Source organism: Pristiophorus japonicus, chromosome 14, assembly GCF_044704955.1.
Source record: "Pristiophorus japonicus isolate sPriJap1 chromosome 14, sPriJap1.hap1, whole genome shotgun sequence".
Taxonomy (NCBI): domain Eukaryota; kingdom Metazoa; phylum Chordata; class Chondrichthyes; family Pristiophoridae; genus Pristiophorus; species Pristiophorus japonicus.
In genome coordinates this window covers 97,540,039-97,566,076 of record NC_091990.1, presented here as the reverse complement: position 1 = coordinate 97,566,076, position 26,038 = coordinate 97,540,039, and the positions used below count along the sequence as shown (strand labels likewise).

Sequence of the window (26,038 nt, the reverse complement as noted above, 5' to 3'; positions counted from 1 at the left end):
TCCTCAAAAGTTTTGACCATCTGGGGTCTTTCACTGTATCTAATTGGGGGGGGGGGCGCAGTGGGCGAGGGGGGTGGGGGGCGCGGACGGGCAGGTCAGTAACCAGAGGACACGGATTTAAGATAATTGGTAAAAGAACCAGGGTGCAGATGAAGCGAATATTTTTTTATGCAGCGAGTTATGATCTAGAATGCACTGCCTGAATGGGTGGTGAAAGTAGATTCAATAGTAACTTTCAAATGGGAATTGGATAAATACTTAAAAAGGCAAACAATTGTAGGGCTCTAGGGAATGAACAAGGGAGTAGGACTAATTGGATAGCTCATTCAGAACAGGCATGATGGGTCGAATGGCCTCCTTCAGTGCTGTATGATTCTTTGACTACTGCTTTGTAACCTTACTTCCTAGTCTCCAATTCATCTCTGTGTATCATATAACGCTCAGCCTGTTTCATGCTAATCTGTTACTAGAAAACCTTTGGACTGGTAGAACCGCCAGGCAATACCACAGGCAAATGTTAAATGCTGCTGCTGTGTTCACTACCAATACACGCCAGTTATACCACCTTTAACCAGCTCAGAACTTATGCTTCAAGTGGTAATTAGAAGAGTTGGAGGCTCAGTGGCCCCATGCAGCATCTGGTGTTGTACTGAGCCATGCAGGCCAAGAAGCTTTTCTCGACTGGTGTGGTGATGGAGTGCTGCAATTCTCTGATGGAGTGCGGCCATAGTCTGGGGAACGTTTGTGGGGAAAGCAGCCATGAGGACCCCCTTGATCTGTGCCTCAACAACAACAACAATTTGTTTTATATAGCACCTTTTAACGTAGTAAAATGTCCCAAGGTGCTTCACAGCAGTGTTATATAAGACAAAATAGATAAATTTGATACCGAGCCACATATGAAGAAATGACAGCAGATGACCAAAAGCTTGGTCAAAGAGGCAGGTTTTAAGGAGCGTAAATGAGGATAGCGAGGCGGTGAGGTTTAGGGAGGGAGTTCCAGAGCTTCGGGCCCAAACAGTTGAAGGCATGGCCACCGAGAGTTGAGCAGTTATAATCAGGGATGCACAAGAGGGCAGAATTTGAGGAGCGCAGACATCTCGTGGGGTTTTGAGGCTGAAATAGATTACAGCGATAGGGAGGGACGAGGTTATGGAGGGAATTGTAAATAAGGATGAGTATTTTGAAATCGAGGCGTTGTTTAACCGGGAGCCAATGTAGGTCAGCAAGCACAGGGGTGATTGGTGATCTTGACTTGGAGCGAGTTAGGACACGGGCTGCCGAGTTTTAGATGACCTCAAGATTACGTAGTGTAGAATGTGGGAGGCCAGCCAGGAGTGAGTTGGAGTAGTCAAGTCTGGAGGTAACCAAGGTATGGATGAGGGTTTCAGCAGCAGAAAAGCTGAGGGTGGGGGTGGAGGCGGGCGATGTTACAGATGTTGGAAAAAGGCGGTTTTAGTTATGCCGCGGATATGTGGCTGGAAACTCATTTCAGGGCCAAATATGATGCCTAGTTTGCGAACAGTCTGGTTTAGCCTCCGACAGATGCTAGGGAGAGGGATGGAGTTTGTGGCGGGGACCAAAGACAATGGCTTCGGTCTTCCCAAAATTTACTTGGAGAAAATTTCTGCTCATCCAGAACTGGATGTCGGAAAAGCAGCCTGACAATTTAGAGACCATGGAGAGGTCGAGAGAAGTGGTGGAGAAGTAGAGCTGGGTACATGTGGAAACTGACTCCGTGTTTTGGATGATATTGCCAAGGGGCAATATATAGATGAGTAATAGAAGGGGGCCAAGGACAGATCCTTGGGGGACACCAGAGGTAATGATGCGGGAGTGGGAAGAGAAGCCATTGCAGGAGATTTTCTGGCTACAATTAGCTAAGAATGGAACCAGGCAAGTGCAGTCCCACCCAGCTGGACGATGGTGGAGAGCGTTGGAGGAGAATGGAGTGGTCAACCCTGTCAAAGGCTGCACACAGGTCAAGAAGGACTTGGAGGGATAGTTTACCTTTGTCACAGTCACAAAGGATGTCATTTGTGACTTTAATGAGAGCCGTTTTGGTACAGGTGGTAGGGGCGAAAACCAGATTGAAGGGACTCGGGTATTAAATTCAGGGAATGATGGTCACGTTCAAGTACTTTTGGACAAGAAAGGAAGGTTGGAGATGGGGCAATAGCTGGCAAGCAAAGTGAGGTCAAGAGTTGCTTTATTGAAGAGAGGGGTGATGATCGCAGATTTGAAACAGAGGGGTACAGTACCTGAGGAGAGAGAACCGTTAATAATGTTAGCTAACATGGGAGCCAAAAAAGGAAGTTGGGTGGTCAGCAGTTTAGTGGGAATAGGGTCAAGGGAGCGGGAAGTGGATCTCACCGACATGATGAGCTTGGAGAGGTCAAGATGGGAGCTCAGAGAATCTGGAGAAAGATGCGAGTTTAAGGCTAAAAACATAGAAAATAGGTGCAGGAGTCGGCCATTTGGCCCTTCGAGACTGCACCACCATTCAATAAGATCATGGCTGATCATTCTCTCAGTACCCCTTTCCTGCTTTCTCTCCATACCCCTTGATCCCTTTAACAGCAAGGGCCATATCTAACTCCCTCTTGAATATATCCAATGAACTGGCATCAACAACTCTCTGCGGTAGGGAATTCCACAGGTTAACAACTCTCTGAGTGAAGAAGTTTCTCCTTATCTCCGTCCTAAATGGCTTACCCCTTATCCTTAGACTGTGTTCCCTGGTTCTGGACTTCCCCAACATCGGGAACATTCTAACCTGTCCAGTCCCGTCAGAATTTTATATGTTTCTATGAGATCCCCTCTCATCCTTCTAAACTCCAGTGAATAAAGGCCCAGTCTCTCCTCATATGTCAATCCTGTCATCCCGGGAATCAGTCTGGTGAACCTTTGCTGCACTCCCTCAATAGCAAGAACATCCTTCCTCAGATTAGGAGATGAAAATTGAACACAATATTCCAGGTGAGGCCTCACTAAGGCCCTGTACAACTGCAGTAAGACCTCCCTGCTCCTATACTCAAATTGTCTAGCTATGAAAGCCAAAATATCATTTGCCACCTTCACCGCCTGTTGAACCTGCATGTCAACTTTCAATGACTGATGAACCATGACACCCAGGTCTCGCTGCATCTCCCCTTTTCCTAACCTGCCACCATTCAGATAATCTGCCTTTGTGTTTTTGCCCCCAAAGTGGATAACCTCACATTTATCCACATTATACTGCATCTGTCACGTGTTTGCCCACTCATCTAACCTGTCCAAGTCACCCTGCAGCCTTTTAGCATTCTCCTCACAGCTCACACCATCACCCAGCTTAGTGTCATCTGCAAACTTGGAGATATTACACTCAATTCCCTCATCCAAATCATTAATATATTTTGTAAATAGTTGGGGTCCCAGCACTGAGCCCTGCGGCACCCCACTAGTCACTGCCTGCCATGCTGAACAGGACCCGTTTTTCACGACTCTCTGCTTCCTGTCTGCCAACGAGTTCTCTATCCATATCAATATATTACCCCCAATACCATATGCTTTAATTTTGCACGTCAATCTATTGTGTGGGACCTTGTCAAAAGCCTTTTGAAAGTCCAAATACACCACATGCACTGGTTCTCCCTTGTCCACTCTACCAGTTACATCCTCAAAAAATTTCCCTTTCATAAATCCATGCTGACTTGGACCGATCCCATCACTGTTTTCCAAATGTGCTGCTATTTCATCTTTAATAATTGATTCCCACATTTTCCCCACTATTGATGTTAGGCTAACCGGTTTATAATTACCCATTTTCTCTCTCCCTCCTTTCTTAAAAAGTGGTGTTACATTAGCTACCCTCCAGTCCATAGGAACTGACCCAGAGTCGATAGACTGTTGAAAAATGATCACCAATGCATCATTACTTCTAGGGCTACTTCCTTAAGTGCTCTGGAATGCAGACTATCAGGCCTGGGGATTTATCGGCCTTCAATCCCATCAATTTTCCAAACACAATTTCCCGCCTAATAAGGATTTCCTTCAGTTCCTCCTTCGCACTAGACCCTCAGTCCCCTAGTATTTCCGGAAGGTTATTTGTGTCTTCCTTCATGAAGACAAAACCAAGATATTTGTTTAACTGGTCCGCCATTTCTTTGTTCCCCATTATAAATTCACCTGAATCTGACTGCAAGGGACCTATGTTTGTTTTCACTGATCTTTTTCTCTTCACATATCTATAGAAGCTTTTGCAGACAGTTTTTATGTTCCCAGCAAGCTTCCTCTCATACTCTATTTTTTCCCTCCTAATTAAACCCTTTGTCCTCCTCTGCTGTATTACAAAATTCTCCCAGTCCTCCGGTTTGTTGCTTTTTCTGGCCAATTTATATGCCTCTTCCTTGGATTTAACACCATCTTAATTTCCCTTGTTAGCCACAGTTAAGCCAGGGCAGTTGGGAGCCTCAGATGAAGTTTGGCCTGGTGGGCTAGTGGAAGGAGGCAGCTGATCAAATGGTTTCTATTATGTCTGTAATGTAGGTATGAATGACTCCATGAGGCAATATGTTGTACTCAAACTGTAGTGACCTTGGTCCTTTATTCCAAACTCCAGAATGAGGCACAAGCATGGTGTGCAGACTTTTATACTGGGCCCAGCCACCAGGGCAGGAAACCCCTGGTCTCCACCAGTTGCACCCTCTAGTGGTGCCAGCATGTATATACACAGTGTAAACCTTATTGATGGTTCATTAGGTAAACAAGTCGTCTTCTTACGCAACCACACAGTGACTACACAGAGAGTACATCCATAGTCTACATATACAACATCACTCTCCCCCAAATCCTTTGTGCCAATCACCTTTGCACTATGTGCTCTGGCTTAGTTCTCCCCAGATTTAAGTGCCAAAAGCCCTTGCACCTTGGCTGTGCTTTGGCTTGGCGCTCTCCCCAAGTCGTTTTGCCACTACGTTGGGTAATGGTTACCAGTTTGGATGGATCGATGATGCAGTGGAGGTTTCAGAGGGTTCTGGGTGTGATCCATGTGTGTCCATGGTTACAAACATTTATTCCCCCTCCCACCCACAGCAAGATCATGCAGCTGGTCCGTTACATTAATATACAGGATCAGACACAGTGCAAGTACAAAGAAAGGAAGAAGAACATTTTTTAGTTTGACACCTTGGTTCAGTGACTTACATTCGTTACGTTTTATGGTCGTGCATGGGTAGATTGCATTCATGGTTCAGTCATGGTCAGTACTGAGGTAGCAGTAAAGGTATGCGAGAACATTAGTTCCAGAGCAACCGGATGGGGTCCTAGTTGTCTGATGACGGCGCTGCGCCCACTGCTAGCGGCGTGGGCTATATTCGCTCACCTTGGCATGATTCGACCTTTGCCGTTGCCTAGTGGTGGGCAGAGCCACAGATGTGTGTGGCCTCCCTGTCCTCCTTTTGAGGACTGACGAATCTTCTGCCTGCTCTCTCACGTTGGGAACCTGGCTGTTCCAGGTCCCGTTTGGGGAACTCGTTGGTTCTGACCTTTCACTCCTGGACATGGCCGAGGTAGTGACTGGGTCTTGGGGCTGCGCCGTATCCACCCGGGTGGTAGAAAACGGTGACCGACTGCGTGTATTGGTGCCATTTTCGTTTCCAGGTCCATGGCGAATAGTGCCATCGATTGCCTGCAGCATGGGATAGACCTGGGGCAGGGTATCAGGATCAGTGCTTTCACCCTCCTGCTCGCTTGCTACTTTTGGCAAAATCTATTCCTGACATTTCGCAACAACATTTTGTTCACCATCTTAATTGGTTTGTTACATTGATTGCCATGCATACAATGTTTCTAAGTTCAGTTGGTTACAGGTCTCCTTTAAGAGAACCCTGCTGGCATTACCCCAGTCAAATCCTTTGTTAGACACCACGTATTAGTCTCTTAGTGTTGCACCTCGTGATATTGCCGTGACCATCTTTTTTTTCAGCCACGCTGCCCCTTGCTGCTTCAGGGACATCATCTTGCCTCTGTCCTTGAGGTCGACTGCCTTGATTCTTCTCTCCCACGATTCTGCCACAAAAGCTGGGAGAGTGCCTGTGAATTTGATCTTCCTCCCCAGGAGTTCTGCCACTGGAGCCAGGAAGGTACTTTTAGGTCGTTCCGGTTGGATCATTGCCATGCATTCGTGATGGATGGTCTGTGCCTCGGGTGCTGCGCTGGTCTGTTCTCTGGTGTCTGGCCCAAGCGAAGGTGAAGTTTTGCTCTGCCTCTGAGCATGGGGGACATCGCTTGCTGGAGTGAAGAGGTCTTCCCATTTCCACTGGATCTTCCCCATCCACCACCTTCTGAGTATCATTGAACCATCACCTGGAACAATTCACAGAGGTAACTTCTGCACCACGCCATTATGGATTACACATACATCCACACTACCAAGGACTGGGATCAGCTCCCTCGTGTAGGTGCTCAACTTTTCCTGTACTGGAAATGGCTCGGGTCATTTTTCGTTCCATAGCCTCTCAAAGGCATCCTGGCTCATCACTGACTGGCTCGCTCCTGTGTCCACTTCCATGAAGACTGGAATTTCGTTTATCTCGACTTCCATCTTCACTGGAGGACAATCGGTGGTGCAGGTATACACTCCATACACTTCTTCTTGATGCTGAGCTGCCTCTCTGGCCAAATCATCATACTGCCCGCTGGATTCAAAGTCATCTACCAACTCCTCTGCTAGACGGTGAGTCGTATTTCTTTTGCACATGCGCTGGAGGTGGCCCTTCATGTTACAGGCTTTGCATACATACTCAGCAAACTAACACTGGTGAGCCCTATGGTTTCCTCTGCAACGCCAGTATGGTGCTACTCGATTAGCACCCCTCAGCGGACTGAGTTCTGGAACCCTGAGGTCTGTACTCTCTGCCCTGGGCAGAGCCACGTTCTACAGTCTTGCCTGTGAAAGGCACCATTCTGTGTACTATACTTGCTGGGTTTGGGTCCACAGGATGAATAATTTGCTGCAGGTCGAGGCCATGAATGCCTGACTGATGCTGATGGCCTTCTGCAGGTCAACTGTGGTGTCGGCAGACAATAGCTTGTGAAGGAGGCCCTCGTGGCCAATTCCTATAACGATGATGTCTCGCAATGCTTCTTTGAGGTGTGTGCCAAAATCACACGGTGCCGCAAGTCTCCTGAGGCCAGCAGCATATTTTGCAATCTCCTGGCCCTCAGGTCTGTGGTGAGTGTAGAATCTGTACCTGGCCGTAAGGATGCTCTCTTTTGGTTTAAATTGGTAGCGAATTAGTTCAGTCAGCTCATATGTCTTATCCTTGGCCTTTTTGGGTGCCAGCAAGTCCCTGACGAGTTGGTAGACCTCGGGGCCCACAACTGGTCAGCAGTATAGCCTTGCGCTTCTCTGCTAATGTGTCTGTCTCTTCCCCTGCCAGGTCGTTTGCCACGAAATATAGCTCGAACCTTTCCATGAAAGCATCCCAATCGTCACCCTCTGCGAAGTCTTTTAGTGTGCCAAAGGTAGCCATAACATAGCGTGAAAGTCCTTATTCTCTTCGCCAGTTATTATGTCTGTAAGCTATGTATGAATGACTCCATGGGGCAATGTGTTGTACTCAAACTTAGTGACCTTGGTCCTTTATTCCAAACTCCAGAATGAGGCACAAGCATGGTGTGCAGCCTTTTTTACTGGGCTCTGCCACCCTGGTCTCCACCAGCTGCACCCTCTAGTGGTGCCAGCATGTATATACACAGTGTAGATCTTATTGATGGCACATCAGGTAAACAAGTCTCCATCTTATGCAAGCACACAGTGATTACACCAAGTACATTCATAGTCTGTATCTACAACAGTCTCAATCTTTGATACAAAGAAGTCCATGAGCTCCTCACACTTGTTGGTGGAGACAGGAGAGGGGTTTAAGACGGCAGTTAGTAGTTGCATTCCATAATGATCCTGGAATAGTGAGCAGTTTTGTAGACAAGAGTAGGACCTGATGATGCTTTGTGTTCGAGTCAGATCTGGCGGTGAATGGCTAAACCAGTTTTCCGCCACATCCGTTCAAATCTATGCCCTTTGGACTTGAGGGAGCGAAGATGAGGGTTGTACCAGGGGGAACAGTCAGGTTGGGAGAGAGAATCGTTTTAATAAGGACTAGGACATCAAAGGTGATGATGAGGCTGTGGTTGAGCAGATCGGTGGCTGCAGAAATGTCATTGTTAAAAGAGGTCCAAAGGTTGGACAGTTTTGAGTTGATAACTGCAGTTCTAAGAGAGTTTGGAGAGAGTTTTTTTCTAGGAGTGGATGCAGAAGGAAGTAGGTTTGGATTGGGGAAAGGGGATGTGGGTTGAGAGCGATACAAGGAAATGGTCAGAGATGGCTTTATCTTTAATTGACACGGTAGGAATAGCGAGGCCACGAGAGATTGCAAGGTCAAGGGGGTGGCCGTGAATATGGGTGAGGAATTTACATGGAGAGAGAGATTAAGGGAGGACAGGAGGGTAATGAACTCAGAGGAGAGAGAGCATGTTGAATTAAGATGGAGGTTGAAGTCACTGAGGATGAGAAGTCGCCTGGTACATAGGCTGAAAGAGGAAAGCAGTGAGGATATATCCGTGATAACGTTTTTATTATACTTGGGTGAGCGATGGAGAATGAGAACTTTGAATGGAGGTGAGCGGGGTGGAATAAGATGAGATGCTCAAGAGGAGAAAGATCCAGAGGAGTAAGGGGACAGACCAAGGTAAAATTTGGTGGAGAGCCACACCGCCACCACGGCGGTCTGGACGGGACAAGTGGTGGAAAGTATAGTCAGGAGGGGGGGCTTTGATTAAAGGTAATGTGTCATTATCCCTCAGCTAAGTTTCCGTTCGTGCTATGATGTCGATGCCATCATCCACGATAAGGTCATGGATGGCAAAGCCCTTGTTCACAAGTGAACGGACATTCTGCAAGGAGATCTGGAGAGGATCCCTGATGGCTGATCCACTGCCAGCATACACAACGTCAGTGCTTGGAGAGTTGAGTTGGATGGGGAGGAGATTGGCAAGGTTAGCCTTCCCAGGGCAAGCTGGACGGTAAGGTTGGTGAGAGATTAGGATGGGACAGTTGGGGTTGCTGCTTGTGAGGGGACAGCGACGAGTGCCATGGTGGGCCCTTCGGAGAATGCCGAGAGGGGGAAGCGGCAGGCTTGTCTAAAAAGGAGTCAAGCCTGGGACGGCAGCAGGAGAGTAGGAAGGTTGTAGAGTAATGAAGTGTTGGGGTAGGGATTTGGGAGGACAGAGTGTCCGAGAGATACCATGGGCACATATCCAGCTCACGCTTACTGTCTTGGCTGACGTGAAGAATGGCCATGGAGGGTTAAATGTGGAAGTATTTCCCAGCACAGAAGGGGAGAAAGGAATATGGAAAATATTAATGTACAAACAAAAGGAAGGAAAGACTGTTCAGTGTATATTATATATTAAAAAAGAAATGTACTGCTAATTTGTTGAAGACTGTAATTGAATCTTACCACCTGACTGGGAGTTTAATAATTGCATTGTCACACATTTCCATTCATCGATTATTCAATATTTGTCTCTATATTTTATAAAAATTATGGCCTGTATACTGTAGTTAATTTAGAATCGTTGGGTTGGATTTTCATCATTTAGCCCTACCACTGGTTTTCTGGTGGTATTTCGGTGTTATTTAAAAATTGTGTTTTTTTTACCACCGAAATACCACTTTCACTCAAGACTGCTATTTTCATTAAATATTGTGCAACACTCAAAGTAAAATGGGTGGTAAAAATGATGGTATTGATGAATTTACGTCTGGTGGTAATTTTCGGTGTTGGAGTCTTTGCCGCGGGTAAAAGAAGTGTAGGGTGGGGCTGATGTTTTATTGCAGTTTTTGTTCTTGCTGTTGATGTAGTTCTTGCAGTTGTTGTGTTCTTGTTGTTATATTGTTGTTGTAAAAATGTTTAAATCGTTGAAGTAAAAAATAAAAATTATTTATTTATTGACTTTTACATTTTTCAAAGTTTACAACATTTTATAAAATGTTGTTAAACCTAACCATTGTGTCTGTGTCTAACTTTTCGAAAATGAAGGATAAAACTCAACAATAGAGTTGGCAATAAAGGTGAAACGTAACTCTCTCTGTTTTCAGCAAAGTGTTGATTTATGAGCTGCTGATGTCCTCAAATATCCTCCAATGTTCTCAAAATATCCTCAAATTTTCTTAAATATTCTTAACATGTCCTCCAATTTCCTCAAATAATCCAATAAAAGCCTCAAATAACCTTAAACTCTAACTCTGAACTCACATAAAGATGTCAGTAAAACTCAGCCTTCTCTCATATGGAATGGACTACAAATCAATTTTTTAAAATGGCGTCCATAGCACTAACTTCACTCAGATAAGACTGTACTTTTCTCGGTGGCAATTTAGGCCAGTGGTAAAAATGGTGGTATTGCTGAATTTACCTCTGGTGGTATTTCGGTGTTGCACATTAAATGATGTCATAAAAACGGCAAAAGAATAAGATTGGTATTTTTTACCACTGGTGGTAAATCACTGATAAATTTAACACCGGGGGTATTTTGATGCTAAATTATGAAATTGGCGATATTCCGGTGGTGATCTGCGATGAATTTACCACTGGTGGTATTTTGGTGGTAAATGATTGAAAAATGACACAAATCTAGCCCTTTATGTGGTCTTTTGTAGTCCATGTTCCTAAGCAACCAATTTATCGATGTTAGCCTGCAGAGCGCCCATTAGTCTAATGCATAGATCAACTAACTTGTTCTTTTCAGGATCTTCTCCCTGCTCTTGTATTGTACAGAAAATGGAGGGAGCACTCTTTTTTTTAAAAAAGTGTGTATGGTTGCTGATCTCGCCGGCGAGAACGCTTCTGGTCATTTGAAAGTTGACTGAGAAAAATCAACACACTTTTTTTCACCAATAAGCTTTCAATCTGAGCCTGAATATGATATATATATATAAAATCATGTGCTGGTGCAGGAGAGCATCGGCTGTGAAAAGGGCGTCTGGATTAGATGTCACCAAAATCCAGGTGGCTGATTGGCAGGTACCTCAGAAGCGGCGAGGTCAGGGCGATGAGAGATCGTGGAGCGATGTGATCGGGGCCCAGGAGAGGCGCGTGTTCGGGGCCTAGAAGAGGCGAGGGCCCAGGGGCAGCACGGGCCAGCCCACACTGCAATATGTGTGCTTACTAGGTCCATGCAGCAGAACTGGTCTCCAGTCATCTTAGTTAATCCTTGCCACTGGATCAAGACCTAGCTCTGTCAAGCCTATGTGGTGGCTGGTGTGTAACGGCCACCACACATTAAAAAAATCCATGCACAGGCATCTTCCACCCTTCAACATGTAGTTCGGGATCGGGAATATTAGGTCCTTCATTGAAACACCTATGAACTCATCCCTTTTTGGTGTGGAAGCAAGTCATCCTCGATACGAGGGACTGCCTATGACGATGATATATATCAGACTGAACTCATAAAATAGTGATCGTTCCAGATGTAATCTCAAACTTCTGGGTTAACTGATGAGAGGCTGTGTTTGTTCAGACTGTGTGCTTGCACTAGGTGCTTGTATGTGTGTGTGTGTTGAAAGGAATGATGCTAGCAGAGGCTCAGATTTTAATATATTGTGTAGCCTCGCTCACGGGGAGTCAGATGATGTGTTGTTCTATGAAGGCAGGAGTGTTGTGTCTTGTAATGCAGACGGTATTATTCTGCTGCTGATGGGAAATTGTGAAACTTTTACAGTCACAGAATATAATTGCTGTTAGTTAAACATTGGGTGAGGATTATTCAGAGCCTCATTTGTTAAACTGCCGGTCAGAAACTTGGATTTGTTGTATTTTTTTTTAAAGTGTGATTGGTGAAGTCTGTCATGTATTCAACCAGCATTGTAACCCATGTATAATCTGACCTAAGTTGTACACTGAGAGAACAATGACCACTAGGGGGGAGACACTCCTAACCTGGACCTTCAGGTATAAAAGGGGAAGCTCCACCCACCTTCATCACTTGGAGTGCTAAGGAATAAAGGACAGGTCACAGACTGACCTTTTCTCAAGCATGGGCCTCGTGCAGTAATTATGTACAGTAAGGACGTATCAATGGCGACGAGGATGGGATTTAAACCACGCGAGCATGGCCACTAGCAGAACAGATGAGAGGGACTGTGTGAAGGAATGGTCGGGTCAGATTCAACATTGTTAAAGCAGCACGCAGTTCTCCAGGCAGATAAGGGCATGCCCCAATAGGTAGTCGAACCCAGAGGGGGAGTTCGACAGAGACAATGGCAAGTTGAACGGCGATTCACGCCATTGCAAGGGACAATGCGGCCATTAATGGGGCCATCAACACCTGTTAATGGCGCACTCAAGGACCGTCACAGGGGCAGTCAGGGACGATCGACTGGCAAGGGACCTTTTGTTTCAAACAACAGCTCATGTTGGAGGCGTGGAGGCACACACTCAGCCGGAGTTTGCAGAGATGAGCAAAATACCTGCAGAAATTGCAGAAGTGAACGCTAAGGGAAATCGCTGGAAGCTGAAGTTCAGCGAGTTCATGTGGAGCACGTATACAGTTCATACACCAGGACGCCACCGATAATGATGAAAGTGCTCCTCAATGGCATCCCAGTATCAATGGAGCTAGACACGGGGGCCTGTCAGTCTCTGATGGGTATCAAACAGTTTTAAAAGTTGTGGGCGTCCAAGGCCAGAAGGCCAAAATTATCGCCGATTGACGCACAGCTACGGACTTACACAAAGCAGATCATTCCGGTGCTAGGCAGCGCCACGGTAGTCGTGACCCACAAAGATTCGGAGAACCGGTTGCCACTCTGGATTGTCCCAGGGGACGGTCCTGCACTACTGGGGAGGAGTTGGCTTGCTGTCATGAACTGGAAATGGGGCGATGTCAATGCAATTTCCTCTGTGGAGTGAGTATTATGCTCACAGATCCTGGACAAATTTGACTCATTATTTCAACCCGGCATCGGCACTTTCATGGGGGCCAAGGTAGTGATTCACGTAAAACCGGATGCCAACCCAGTACATCACAAGGCCAGAGCGGTGCCGTACGTGATGCGGGAAAAGATAGAGGGCGAATTGGACCGCCTGCTGAGGGGAGGCATCATCTCGCCAGTCGAATTCAGTGACTGGGCGAGCCCGATCGTGCCGGTGCTCAAGGCGGATGGGTCGGTCAGGATATGTGGTGATTATAAGGCCATCATCAATCGGGTGTCACTCCAAGACCAGTACCCACTACCGAGAGCGGAGGACCTCTTTGCGACGCTATCCGGTGGCAAACTTTTTTCAAAATTGGACCTGACCTCAGCTTACATGACCCAGGAGCTGGCGAGTGAGTTGAAGAAGCTGACCACCATCACTACACACAAGGGGTTGTTTGAGTACAACAGATGTCTGTTCGGGATTCGCTCGGCTGCCGCGATCTTCCAACGAAATATGGAAAGCCTCCTCAAGTCGATTCCAGGTGCGGTGGTTTTTCAGGACGACATCCTCATTACGGGTTACGATACTGAAGAACACCTCCACAACCTGGAGGAGGTGCTATGCAGACTGGACCGGGTGGGGCTGCGACTGAAAAAGGCGAAGTGCGTCTTCCTAGCTCTAGAGGTAGAATTCTTGGGGATGAGGGTAGTAGCAGACGGGATCAGCCCTACTGCATCCAAGACGGAAGCGATCCAGAGAGCACCCAAACCCAGTAACACGACGGAGCTGTGTTCATTCCTGGGGCTCCTGAATTATTTTGGTAACCTTCTTCCCAAATTGAGCACGCTGCTGGAGCCGCTACACGTGCTCCTACGCAAAGATCGCGAATGGGTCTGGGGGGGACGGCCAGGAAAGGACTTTTAATAGAGCACGCAATTTGTTATGTTCCAACACTCTGTTAACACTATACGACCCATGTAAGAAACTTGTGTTAACGTGCAATGCGTTGTCCTATGGTGTCGGGTGTGTGTTGCAGCATGTCAATGTCGAGGGTCAGTTACAGCCGGTAGCTTATGCCTCCAGGAGTCTGTCCCAGGCAGAAAGGGATTACAATGCTGGTTGAATACATGACAAAGTCAAGAGGCAGTGGCTATTTTGACTCCAGTATCGTCTTTCGGTGGAGAGTTTCTCTGTCGCAAATGACCGTCTTTGTCGTTAATTCTTTAATTGTTTTTGAGTGTGGTGGTGAAGTTTGGCAATGTGTGACAGGTGGGAAATATGCACTAAATGTGATATTTTCATGTCAAAACAACTAAATTGCTTTACAAGGTTAATATTTATTTTTTTGAAGTGCTGATTAGAGTTGAGTACTGTTGAGTAGACAAATGTAGACATTCCTGTGCACTAGCATCCACACAAAGCAGCTGTGAAATGAATGACTAGTTTATCTGTTTTAATACTGCTTGAGGGGGCATTGTTGGCCAGGCTACTGGGACACCTTCCTGAATAATGCTACTGGATCTTCAATGTTTACCGGAGCAACAGGCGAGGACCTTGATTAAACATCTCGTTTGAGGGACAGCAGTCCCAACAGTACATCACTCTTTCAGCACACCACTGGGGTATGTGACTCAATGTGGTGTGGGGCTTGGAACCACAATCTTCTGAGTTCTGACCCAGAGACGATGTGTCAAGCTAACACACATCTAATTCCATAAAACACTCTGCTCTTTTCACACAATTTTGCCTGAAGGTGTTGCTGGTGCAGATTGTACTTGCAGCATGGCATTGGCATCTAGTGGTAAAGGAAAGTCACGATGTCAAATGAAGTTTCTGGCTCGCTCCCAATGATCCTTTTTCTAATCTTTCACAAATGACTTTTTGTGCCGTGACTCTGTCCTGCTGTATGATTGACTCAATATTCTTGGTTACGCTTTGCAAGATTTTCTACAGCTGATGATGCAACAGAAGCTAGTGCACTGTTAACATTGAGTCTGCTCAGTGCTAAATCCCTTGCATAATATGCCATTGGATCCTATGGGTGGACAACTGTGTGAGGTAGAATAGGTCGACAGCAAGCATTAACTCAGTGGAGAAGGTTGAGAGGTTGGCGTGCTGAAAATGAAGATATATCTTGAGCTTTTTTGGACTTGTCGAGGTGTGGGACATCAGTGTGAGGAAACATGATAGTTGTGCACATAACGCTACTACTGCCAGTTAATAACTTTGTAGAAATTTGGTTGCAAGTGTGTGGTGGTTTTGTGTGTACTTCATGGATTCAGAGAACTCACTAAGAACAAGCAGTACATCTCCAGTAGTTTTCCCGGTTATCTGGACCTTGACAGTATTAGTCTTTCATATAACTCCCAGTCACCAATTTTTCTTTCCAATAGTCAATAGTTCAAATCATTTTTCATTACAATTATTATTGTGGAATGTTGAATGGCTGTGACAATGACTTGCATTTTCATAATATTTTAATATGGAAAAATGCACCAATGCATCGCCACATAGGCACAAGGGAAAAAAATGGGCACAAAGTCAAAGAAGATATAGGGGAATAGTGGAGTGATCAAAAGCTTGGTCAAAGATGAGGGTTTTAAAGAAAGAGAGGGCAATAGAAAGGCAGAGTGCTTAAGGGAATTCCAGGATATGGGACCTAGTTGGCTGAAGGTACGGCTGCATATGGTGGGGTGAAGGGAAGCAGATGCTCGAGGCCAGTTAGCGAAACAAATGTTTGGAGGTTTGTATCACTGGGGGAGGTTACAGAGATGGGGAAGATGCAAGGCCAGAGAGATTGCTATTTTAAATTTGAGGTATTGGGGGACTAGGGCCCATAGCATTTCAGTGTACTGAAGTTAATGGGCTCCAGCCAGGAGAGATTTGGAATAGTTGAGTCTGGAGGTATCAAAGGCATAAATAAAGGTATCAGCGTTAGATCGGCTGAGGTAGAGGTGAAGGTTGGTGATATTATGGCGGTCTTTGTGATGGAGAGGATATGGGGTCAGAAGCTCACCTTTGGGTTGAATTAGGAAGCTGAGGCTGTAAACAGTCTGGCTTGGACCATGGGAAGGAGATGGAATCATTGTCCAGGGTGCAGTGGTGACGGGGGATGCTGAGGACAATGGTTAGTTCTTCCAATGTTTAGCTGGTGGAAATTGTGGCTCATCCCAGACTAAATATTGGACAAACACTGAAGCAGTGGTGGGATGAACAAGGGTGGGGGAGAGGTACTGCTGGGTGTCGTCAGCTTACATGTAGAAGCTCACTTTATGTCGTCAGCTGATTTTGCCAGTGTTAATTTATATCGATGATGAAGTGGAGGGGCTCACTGGTGGATCCTTGGTGGACTCGCAAGGTGATGTATGGAGGTGAGAAGAGTAGCCATTGGTAGAGATACTCTGGCTACGATTGGACAAGCAAAAGTGAAACCAAGTGAGGACAGTCCCATTGAGCTGGACAACAAAGGAGAGGCGTTTGAGGAGGGTGGTGTGGATGACCATGTCAAAGGCTGTTGAGGGGTTGGGAAGAATGAGGAGGGATAATGCGGCATAGTCAAAGGCATTGGCTAGGGCTGCTTCAGTGCACATCATGCAACAGGAAGCAGAGAAACTTCACAACTTTCTGATGCTAGAGCTGGTTGACTGGAAGAGATGGTTAAACAAAGGAAATACTCTGCTTTACAGTGATACAGTAGATTATTTTGAATGTAAATTACTCATTCCTTTCAGAGTGTATTTAAAAAAAAAAAACAATTCAATTGTCACTCCTCTTTCTGGATTAGTTTGAGTAACTAAATCTAATTGTAAGCTATTAAAGTGCGTAGTCTTTTGCTCTCACTGAAGTATATAGTTATTGGATGATGAGATTCAGGAATGATTTTAAGGGTCCTTGTCCAGTATTGTAACTCATTTCAATGTGCGTTGTTATTCTTGTGTTGATTTGTGAAGTGCTGGACAACTTTATTATATCTGTTCTTTACTATGTTACAGAGACTGCAGAATGAACTACCTCTGACCCCAGAGCAATTGGAAGCTGTCTTTGACAGCCTGGACCAGGATAACAATGGCTTTTTAACAGCAGTAGAATTCAGCATGGGTCTTGGTATGTACCACAAACCCCATTATAAATTGTGAAGATGGTATTATGATTGAAACTAGCCATGACTTTTCCTCAAGGTATTCAGAGGTAGAAAGACTGGTTTGTAGGTCCTTGAATAAAAAGTGTTGGAATATGTTTTAATAAACCCAATCGCTATAAAACACTCTGCTGGCTCATGGCCACGCTTTGAAAGAATCAATGGCAAAGGGTCATCCATTTAAAATGATCAGTAAGAGTGAGGAGAGAGGCTAGGAGAAATTTATTTACATGGACGTCTTTGCCACAGAGAATGATTGAGATTGACACCATTAGTTCTTCTAAGGGAAAACTGGGTAAATATTTGAATCAGAGAAAGATAAAACTATGGAGAGAGACCCGAGAAGTGAGATTAGTTTTAGATTGCTTTAGCAAAGAGCCAATGCAGTCATGATGGGCTCATTCTGTTCTGGAATTGCCTTTTGGTTCTATTTTATCCTAAACTGTTGAACGACCTCCTCCAGAGAGCTCAGGAGCTCAAGATTTTCTTAGTATTTGAAATGCAGGCATACACTAAAAACATAGGGCGAATGAGCCCTTTCTAAATAAAGTCTCGATAATATTGGGGCACATATAGGAGCTGTTACATACGCCAACACTCTAGTGCCATAATAAATTATTGTAATGAAGTTTATTGAATTTTAAAATACTGAATGCGATGAATAGAATAGCAGCCATCTGTACCTTTGTCTCTTCGATACAAAAGGCCCCTCTCCAGTCTGTGTGAAAACAAAGGTAGTAAGAGCAGAACTGCTTAGTTACAAATCAATTCTTCTTATATTTGGAAATATCCTTTCAACTCCCACACCATTATAATTAAAGGACCACTGTAGAAATTAAAGGCATACTTTGAAAAGGGCATGTTGCGTAAGGATGGACGCACTGATGCTGGAAACCATTGGCAACATCGGCAGCTCAGAATGAATCCTTATTTACGTTTTATCTCCCCAATGCCACTCGGAATGGATTCAACGCTAATTAGTCGTGAAATTAGTGCGCACGTTAAACTTTCATTAGCCCTGTGCAGAACTTGGAGTGGGCTGTTGTAGGCTGCAATCATTTCATCTCTTGTCATGGAGAGGAAATAAAACACGAAGTGAAACAAGTAAAGAAGCCTATGATGCATGCAGGTCCTTAGGGAACAAATTTCCAAAGGTTTGTTTTTCTGTAATACTAAATAACTGATCTCCTACAGTGCTTTGCTGAAAGCCTGATGGAAAACCTAGTATAGCTAATTAGTAGAAAAGAGCAGGTTGCTGTCAAGACGATGACTACACAATGATTAAATATAACTAGTGTTGTAATTAAAAAATTACTGATGGAATTATTACTTCTGCAGGCTTGCTTAGTGTAGCTTTCAGCAATTGAAACCTCACTACATGACCTATTCCTTGCTAAAAGGTGCCCATTTTACAAACTGTGGCTGTCCAGACAGAGTGTAAGCGTTTAATCTGACTAGCGCCAACAATAATCTACCATTTGTGCTGGAGGGCCCTTGGTACTGTAATGGTGATGGTTGGATAATAAAACCATTGGCTTAGATCTCCAAACCTTGTTGCTAGGCATCTACTGATGAAATTTCAAGACAGCATTTGTGCTGTAATTGTCTTTAAAGAGATTGATACTATCATGCAGATTATTGATTAATTTTTAAAATTTAAATTTCTGCGATTGTGCTAATATAATTCTAGAAGTCTTTTGACAGAAAATCTATTTGGATACGATTTAAAAAAAAAAATTAAAACCGTGAAAATTTATTGGGGGGAAAAATTAGTGTTCGCCAGAAACGTTGGTCACCGGCAACTGCAGTTAACGGCCTCTGGAAATGGTTGCAATATTAGCCAAGTGAAATTGGTCTGGGGGCATGGAGATAGGTGGCACAGTGCTCACCTTCCGTGCAATGCCGTCCCGGTGGTTTTGCAGGAGGGATCCAGGACCAAGTTCCTGTCCAGGTTCGGCATTGCAGCTTCCCACATCCTCCGTGAGCGAAGCTGTGGAGCTCACAAGGAATTGTGGGCAATGAAAAGGTCTGAGAATTAAAGGGGTCATGCACACTGAAGCAATACAAAATAAAATGCAGTGAATCAATATATTTTTCAGCCCTTTCTGCCCTTTTTAAAAAAAAAATATTCAACATTTAAAAGAAGTTCCAAATGTGAATATTTAGCTGTTAAAGCCGAATTACCTTTCTAACCTCAACAAATGGGAAAACTGCCTCAGCACTAACACAAATGGCTCAGCAAGCCAGGGAAGGGGCACCCAGGGTCTCACACACGACCCCCTGCACAAAGCTGGAGTGTTAACACTGCAGGAGAGGTCCTCTACCCACAGGGGCCAGGAGGCCCTCCAGAAAGAACGAGGTGAAACCAGATCTCTAAGGCCTGTCAGTCACTGCCAGCAGTGTCACCCCCAGCACCTGGCCCCAGTGCCCAAAGAAGCTTCATGACCTCAGACCACTGGTCAAGGTCAGTGAATGCATCTTCAAAAGCCGTTTCCTACCAACTGCACCACTAGCCTCACACATTGCTCAATGTACAACCCCTAATCATTCACCTACCAACAATCTGCAGCAATGACGAGGCACATCTCCTATTACTAGCCTCACCTCACCCCTTTGGAGGAGACCATGCAGGCTATTCCTTGCAGGGACATGGTTGAAAGGATACAAGATGCTGGTAACATCATACATTATCCTCCTTCTGGCATGCACCTCTTGCTTTCACAGCCTCCCGTCAGCACAGTTCCACCCTTGTGCCTTCCTCATTTCACACACCCAAGAAATGCAGCCTGCCCAGACAGTGGGTCAACAAGAGGCAACCTGCCCAGTCAATGGGCCTGCAGGTGGATGATTCCATCTCAGATATCCCGGCCACAAAGGGCTGTCTGGGATACATCCTTCCATCTGATTCTTCCTCCTTCAGCTTTCTTCTCTTCTGTATCTTCCTCTTCTCTCTGCAATCGGATGCTGTAAATGTGAAATGACAGCATAAAATACTGGAAATACTCAGTTGCTTAGGCAGTATGTCCATCTGAGACGTGAACTCTGTTTTTCTCTCCAGAGATGTTGCGTGACCTGCTGAGTATTTTCAGCATGTTCTGTCTTCTCAAAGGTTTTCATTTAGCATCCGAGCCCTTGCAAGTGTCCAGCAGCACTCCCTACACACTTTTTAAAAAAAACAACTTTTCACATCTATTGCTGCAAGCCACCACTTCAATAAAATCACAAAAACCTAGTCCAAACTCTTAACTTCAAACTTAGCTGAATGATGTGTGTCTCTTCAAGAGCTGCAAACACTGTTGGCCTGCTTGCACAGTAGGTTAACCAGGCATGTTTAGGATCCAGCGTTGAATTCAGTGCTAGGAGTGAAGTTCGCGTTGGTGACCTTAAGTCGGCGTTGCATGCCGATTGAAGTCACCGCACCGCCACTTTTTTCCCAAGGCGCTGCCAGTTACCGGCAGCACAAAAGGGGAGAACAATATGGCGGCCGCTGCAGGACCCACCATCAACTGGCACCATTTTATCGCCATTTCATGGCGCTACGGAGTGTCAGTAAGGAGATCAATTTCCAGGCCATTATCTTTCTATTTTGCACATCCGCTAGTTAGAGAACAAAACTAGTAGAGAGTAACAGGACTGGAACAATTGCTTGAATGGGATCAGAGCATTGAATTTTAAAGATCACTGCCCACTTTTGCTACTTAGCCCCAGTTACATGTTACTGAATATTACTAGAAGTAGCTAAATATAAGCTCTTTTTCAGGTGTTTAGAATTTCCACCCACCCCCCACCTCCAATCTTCTCGAGAACCTCAGTAATCTTAAAATGCTCCCGCTTTGATTTCTCCATGACCAGTTCATACTTCAAATGGTGTGGCAGTAACTTGCTTTTGAGGGGTTCCTACTCTGATTTCTCTGTAATCGCCTACCAGGGGATGCAGGAGAGTGGCTTAAGGTGACTGCCTTCCCATTTATTTATTTTATTATCTCCATGATTTCCTGCAGTAAAGCACGTAGACATCACCGAGAGCCTCCAACCACGGGATAGCTGAGATTGGCAGCTTTTTGTGGAATCTGCAACCTACCACGTTGGCTCATCACCCTGGAGCACTGCTTGACTACCCTCCTACTTCTATACTTGTAACTTGAGTCTTGCTGCTCATTCTTTCTCTTTAGTACACCAGTTACTATACATGCCATTCCACTACTTGTTTAAATCTGAGCAATGAGAGTCGAAGAGACTTGTCTTGTCCAAGGTTAATGGTTTTTTTTTGATTCATTGACAAGTAGCTTGTAAGATTGTCTCTTGAATATACAGGGCAATTCATAGGCTGCGAGGTATTGTCAGCAACGGAGAGGCTAGAAAGCTCCAAGCACGAGGAAACGTTTGAATCAGGATGGTCTGATGATTTGGATATCGTAGACGATGAGGAAGAGAAGCGATTTTGTGTTATGATGCAGCAGCACGGTGCTTCACAGATCTTTGAGGAGTAAGTATCTTACAATTCTGGGTCTACAGTTCATTTTATGTCCTTCATCTCATAACATTGAGAATCAAACTCTTAATGAGCTCAGTTAGAGAGTAAGGGAAAACAATTGGAAATATTAGAACTTGATTAACAGTAGTTGATAGAATGTACTTGGTATAGATGTTCAAAGAAAATTGTGTTTTCAGTTAAGTGAAGGTGATTCAGTAAGTTGACGTTCCATAGCTTCTCTATAGGATAAGGAATGGACCTTTTTGACCTTTCATGGTGTTCATGAAGAATGCCAGGTTTGTGCTTTTATGAAAAAAAGTAGTTAGCTTATTGTTTGGATCTCTTTAATACCCGTTGCATTTCTAGTACTACAGATATGTTATGCTGAAGAACAAGTGTGCAGTGCAGTGAAGTCCTTGTGTTGAAAATGTTTGTTGTCGAAAACCAAACGAGTTACCAAGCTTATTTTCAAGAAAAGCATGTTCCTTTAACTTCTCTGCAGCAAAGTCTGTTCTCTGAGTGTGTTTTGACGACTAGTATAGAGGGAAGCTCGGAGGTCCTGCCTCACAATGTAGCTGCTTTAGAAGCAGAGAGTGGAACAATTAACTGCAGCAGTGTGGAAAATGATTTTGTATTGGGCAGGGTCGAGGCTCTTATTGAGCTTTGATTGGGTTAAGTTATATACATTTCTCCCATTTCTTCCCCCACCCCTTTGTTCAGGCAGGGAGTAGGGCTGCTTTTAGTGGGAGAATTGCAAGTGGTACATTTCACCTCATCATACCAGGAGAATCAACCAGGCTTCCTATTCCTCGTTGCTACCCAGTGATCCCTGGTGTGACTTGTGTATGGGTGTTGGGTGAGGACCAAATTGGGATCGGTTGTGATTACTCTCGCTGTCGGACAATCGTGCTGACATTCCTCGACTCTGACTACGTGTACAAAGAGATACCAGAGGGCACCATGTTCCTGTGGAATCGTACCCAAAAAGGAGTTGGTGCCTCCAGGAGATAAGGAAAGGGAAACTGCAGGATCAAACCTCACCAAGTAACAGTTTTGTTAGAAAGATTGATGAACAGGAATGTGTAAGAGAAAGACAAAGAGAAGGCTTTTTGTGCAGACTGGGGGAGAGAAAGACTACAATCTGAAATCTAACCTGATTATAGGAATTTATTTAAGGCTTTCTACTGAGCTTCTGCAAAATCAGGTCCAGGTCTGTCAATGTAAACATGAATAAGCAGAATATACTGTGGGGCCGAAATTCAGGGTCTCGGAGATCCGTTAATGCCCGTTTGTGGCATCCATTCGTCAAAATCGAATGGCCGCTGCTTTGGGGTCAACTGGCTGTCCCGACCCAAATTCAGGTCAGGGATTTTTCAGCCTGGATCCCATCCTGCCCGATGCTGATGACCGCTGCAAGTGCACAGCTGTTTTTATTTACAATAAAAACGTAACAACCTAAATTCAGTTCGATCTGTCGATCCCCTGCCGCACGGTGCCCCTGACAGATTTTTCTGTCGGTGCACCTTCTCTGCACTGAGTGCGGCCCGGCAGCATGGTGGCCCTTAAAGGGGAGGGCCCATTGCCACGGCCGCCATCTATTAATTTTTGCTGGATGACTTCCCGATCGCCCGGCAAGACACTGCCCCTGGGTTCGCCCGCCAGCCTGGCACCCCCTCTTGGGTACCAGGCCGCTGGCCCGGCCAAAACCCTCCCTGGTGGCCATAGATTTAAAAAATGACTGAATCTCTCCCCTTTAACGGAGGGGAGAGAGTGTGATGACGTACATGCGCTGTGACATCACCACTACTCCACTGCTAATTGACAGCGGCGGAGTCCCGGTCCGATCTATATTCAGCCACTCAGCCTGGCTTTGAGTCTATGGCCGCCTCCATTATGATATATTTCCTCTGGGACTCTGAAAAAATGTCAAGGTCCTGAAAATGGCTCTGCCGACCGCATCAAGGATCTGTGCAGTAAGTACAAAGAAAAAATTATTGGTGCGCTAGCTATCGTGCGCTGCTGAAATGCGGCCCCTCTGTGTACAATACAACTGTTTTTCTGGTTTAACTTGATCATAACATCATCATCAACAACAACTTGTATTTATATAATGCCTTTAACTTTGTAAAACATCCCAAGGCGCTTTAGAGGAGCGTTATGAAACAAAATTTGATACCGAGCCACATAAGGAGAAACTACGGCAGATGGCCAAAAGCTAGATCAAAGAGGTAGGTTTTAATGAGCGTCTTAAAGGAGGAAAGAGAGGTAGAAAGATTTAGGGAGGGAATTCCAGAGGATTGGGGCTAGGCAGCAGAAGGCACAGCCACTAATGATTGAGCAATTAAAATCAGGGATGCTCAAGAGGGCAGAGTTAGAGGAGCGCAGACATCTCTGGGGGGTGGGGGGGGGGGGCGGTGGGTTGTGAGGCTGGAGGAGATTACAGAGATCGGGAGGGGCAAGGCCATGGAGGGATTTGAAAACAAGGATGAAAATTTTGAAATCGAGATGTTGCTTAACTGGTAGCCAATGTAGGCCAGCGAGCACGGGGTGATGAGTGAATGAGACAACATGTTCAAGGACTTTGGTGAGGAAAGGGAGGGATGGGTGAATGGGACTAGGGCAAAAACAGCTGAGTTTTGGAAGACCTCTAGTTTCTGTAGGGTAGAAAGTGAGAGGCCAACTAGGAGTGCATTGGAATAGTCAAGTCTAGAGGTAACAAAAGCATGGATGAGGGTTTCAGCAGCCGATGAACTGAGGCACATGGGCAGAGATGGGCAATGTTACGAAGGTGGAAATGGGTGGTCTTCGTTATGGTGCAGATATGTGGTTACAAGCTCATTTCAGGGTCAAATATGACACCAAGATTGCAAATAGTCCGATTCAGATGCTAGGGAGAGGGATGGAATAAGTGGCTAGGGAACAGAATTTGTGGCGGAGACCGAAGACAATGGCATTGATTTTCCCAATATTCAATTGGAGAACATTTCTGCTCCTCCAATACTGGATGTCGGACAAGCAGTCTGACAACTTAGAAAACATGGAGATGTTGAGAGAAGTGGTGGAGAGGTAGAGCTGGGTGTCATCTGCCTACATGCGGAAACTGACTCTGTGTTTTCGGATGATATCGCCAAGGGGGGGGCAGCATATAGATGAGAAATAGGAGGGGGCCAAAGATAGAACCTTGAGGGACATCAGAGGTAACGATGTGGGAGTGGGAACAGAAACCATTGTAGGTGATTCTCTGGCTATGATTAGATAGATAATAAAAGTGCAGTCCTACCAAGCTGGACGATGGTGGAGAAGTGTTGGAGGAGGATAGAATGATCAACTTTGTCAGTGCTGCAGACAGGTTGAGAAGGACGAGGAGGGATAGTTTATCTTTATTACAGTCACAAAGGATGTCATTTGTGACTTTGATAGCTGTTTCGGTAATGTGGCAGGCGCGGAAACCAGATTGGAGGGATTCAAAAATGGAGCTCCGGGAAAGATGGACACAGATTTAGGAGGTGACAACATGTTCAAGGACTTTGGAGAGGAAAGGGAGATTGGTGATGGGGTGGTAGTTTGCTAGGATAGAGGGGTCAAGGAGAAATACCACCAATGATGTCTCCGCAAGATCTTGCAAATCCCTTGGGAGGACAGACACACCAACATTAGCGTCCTCGACCAGGCCAACATCCCCAGCGTTGAAGCACTGACCGCACTCGATCAGCTCCGCTGGGCAAGCCACATTGTTCGCATGCCAGACACGAGACTCCCAAAGCAAGCGCTCTACTCGGAACTCCTTTAAGGTTAAACGAGCCAAAGGTAGGCAGAGGAAACGTTACAAGGACACCCTCAAAGCCTCCCCGATAAAGTGCAACATACCCACTGACACCTGGGAATCCCTGGCCAAAGACTGCCCTAAGTGGAGGAAGTGCATCCAGGAGGATGCTGAGCACCTCGAGTCTCATTGCCGAGAGCATGCAGAAATCAAGCGCAGGCAGCGGAAAGAGCCTGCGGCAAACCAGTCCCACCCCCCACCCACTTTCCCTCAATGACTATCTGTCCCACGTGTGACAGGGACTGTGGTTCTCGTATTGGACTGTTCAGATACCTAAGGAGTGGAAGCAAGTCTTCCTTGATTCCGAGGGACTGCCTATGATAACGATTATGAAGAGAGGGGTGATGAGAGCAGATTTGAAGGCAAAGGGGACAGTACCTGAGGAGAGAGAACCGTTAACAATGTCAGCTAACATGGGAGCCAGAAAAGGAAGTTGGGTGGTCAGCAGTTTAGTGGGAATAGGGTCAAAGGAGCAGGAAGTAGGTCTCATGGGCATGATGAGCACCGAGATCATGAGGGGAGATCAGAGAGAAAATGGAAAGATGCAAGTTCAGGGCGAGGGCAGGATGTTGTTGTTACATCTCTGGGTAACCCTACCATATAGGTTAATATTGGGCAGTACATCCCACCCTTGAACA

The 26,038-nt window shown here is 45.5% G+C and overlaps 1 protein-coding gene across 1 annotated transcript in view; it reads left to right on the top strand.

The window, feature by feature from the left end:
* Window positions 1-26,038, top strand: part of cracr2b (calcium release activated channel regulator 2B) — a 207,416-nt gene that overhangs the window by 29,099 nt on the left and 152,279 nt on the right. Inside the window, exons 2-3 of the mRNA XM_070898566.1 lie at window positions 16,958-17,069; window positions 21,418-21,589. Coding sequence (XP_070754667.1) covers window positions 16,958-17,069; window positions 21,418-21,589 — 284 coding nt within the window. The remainder of the gene's footprint in view (window positions 1-16,957; window positions 17,070-21,417; window positions 21,590-26,038) is intronic.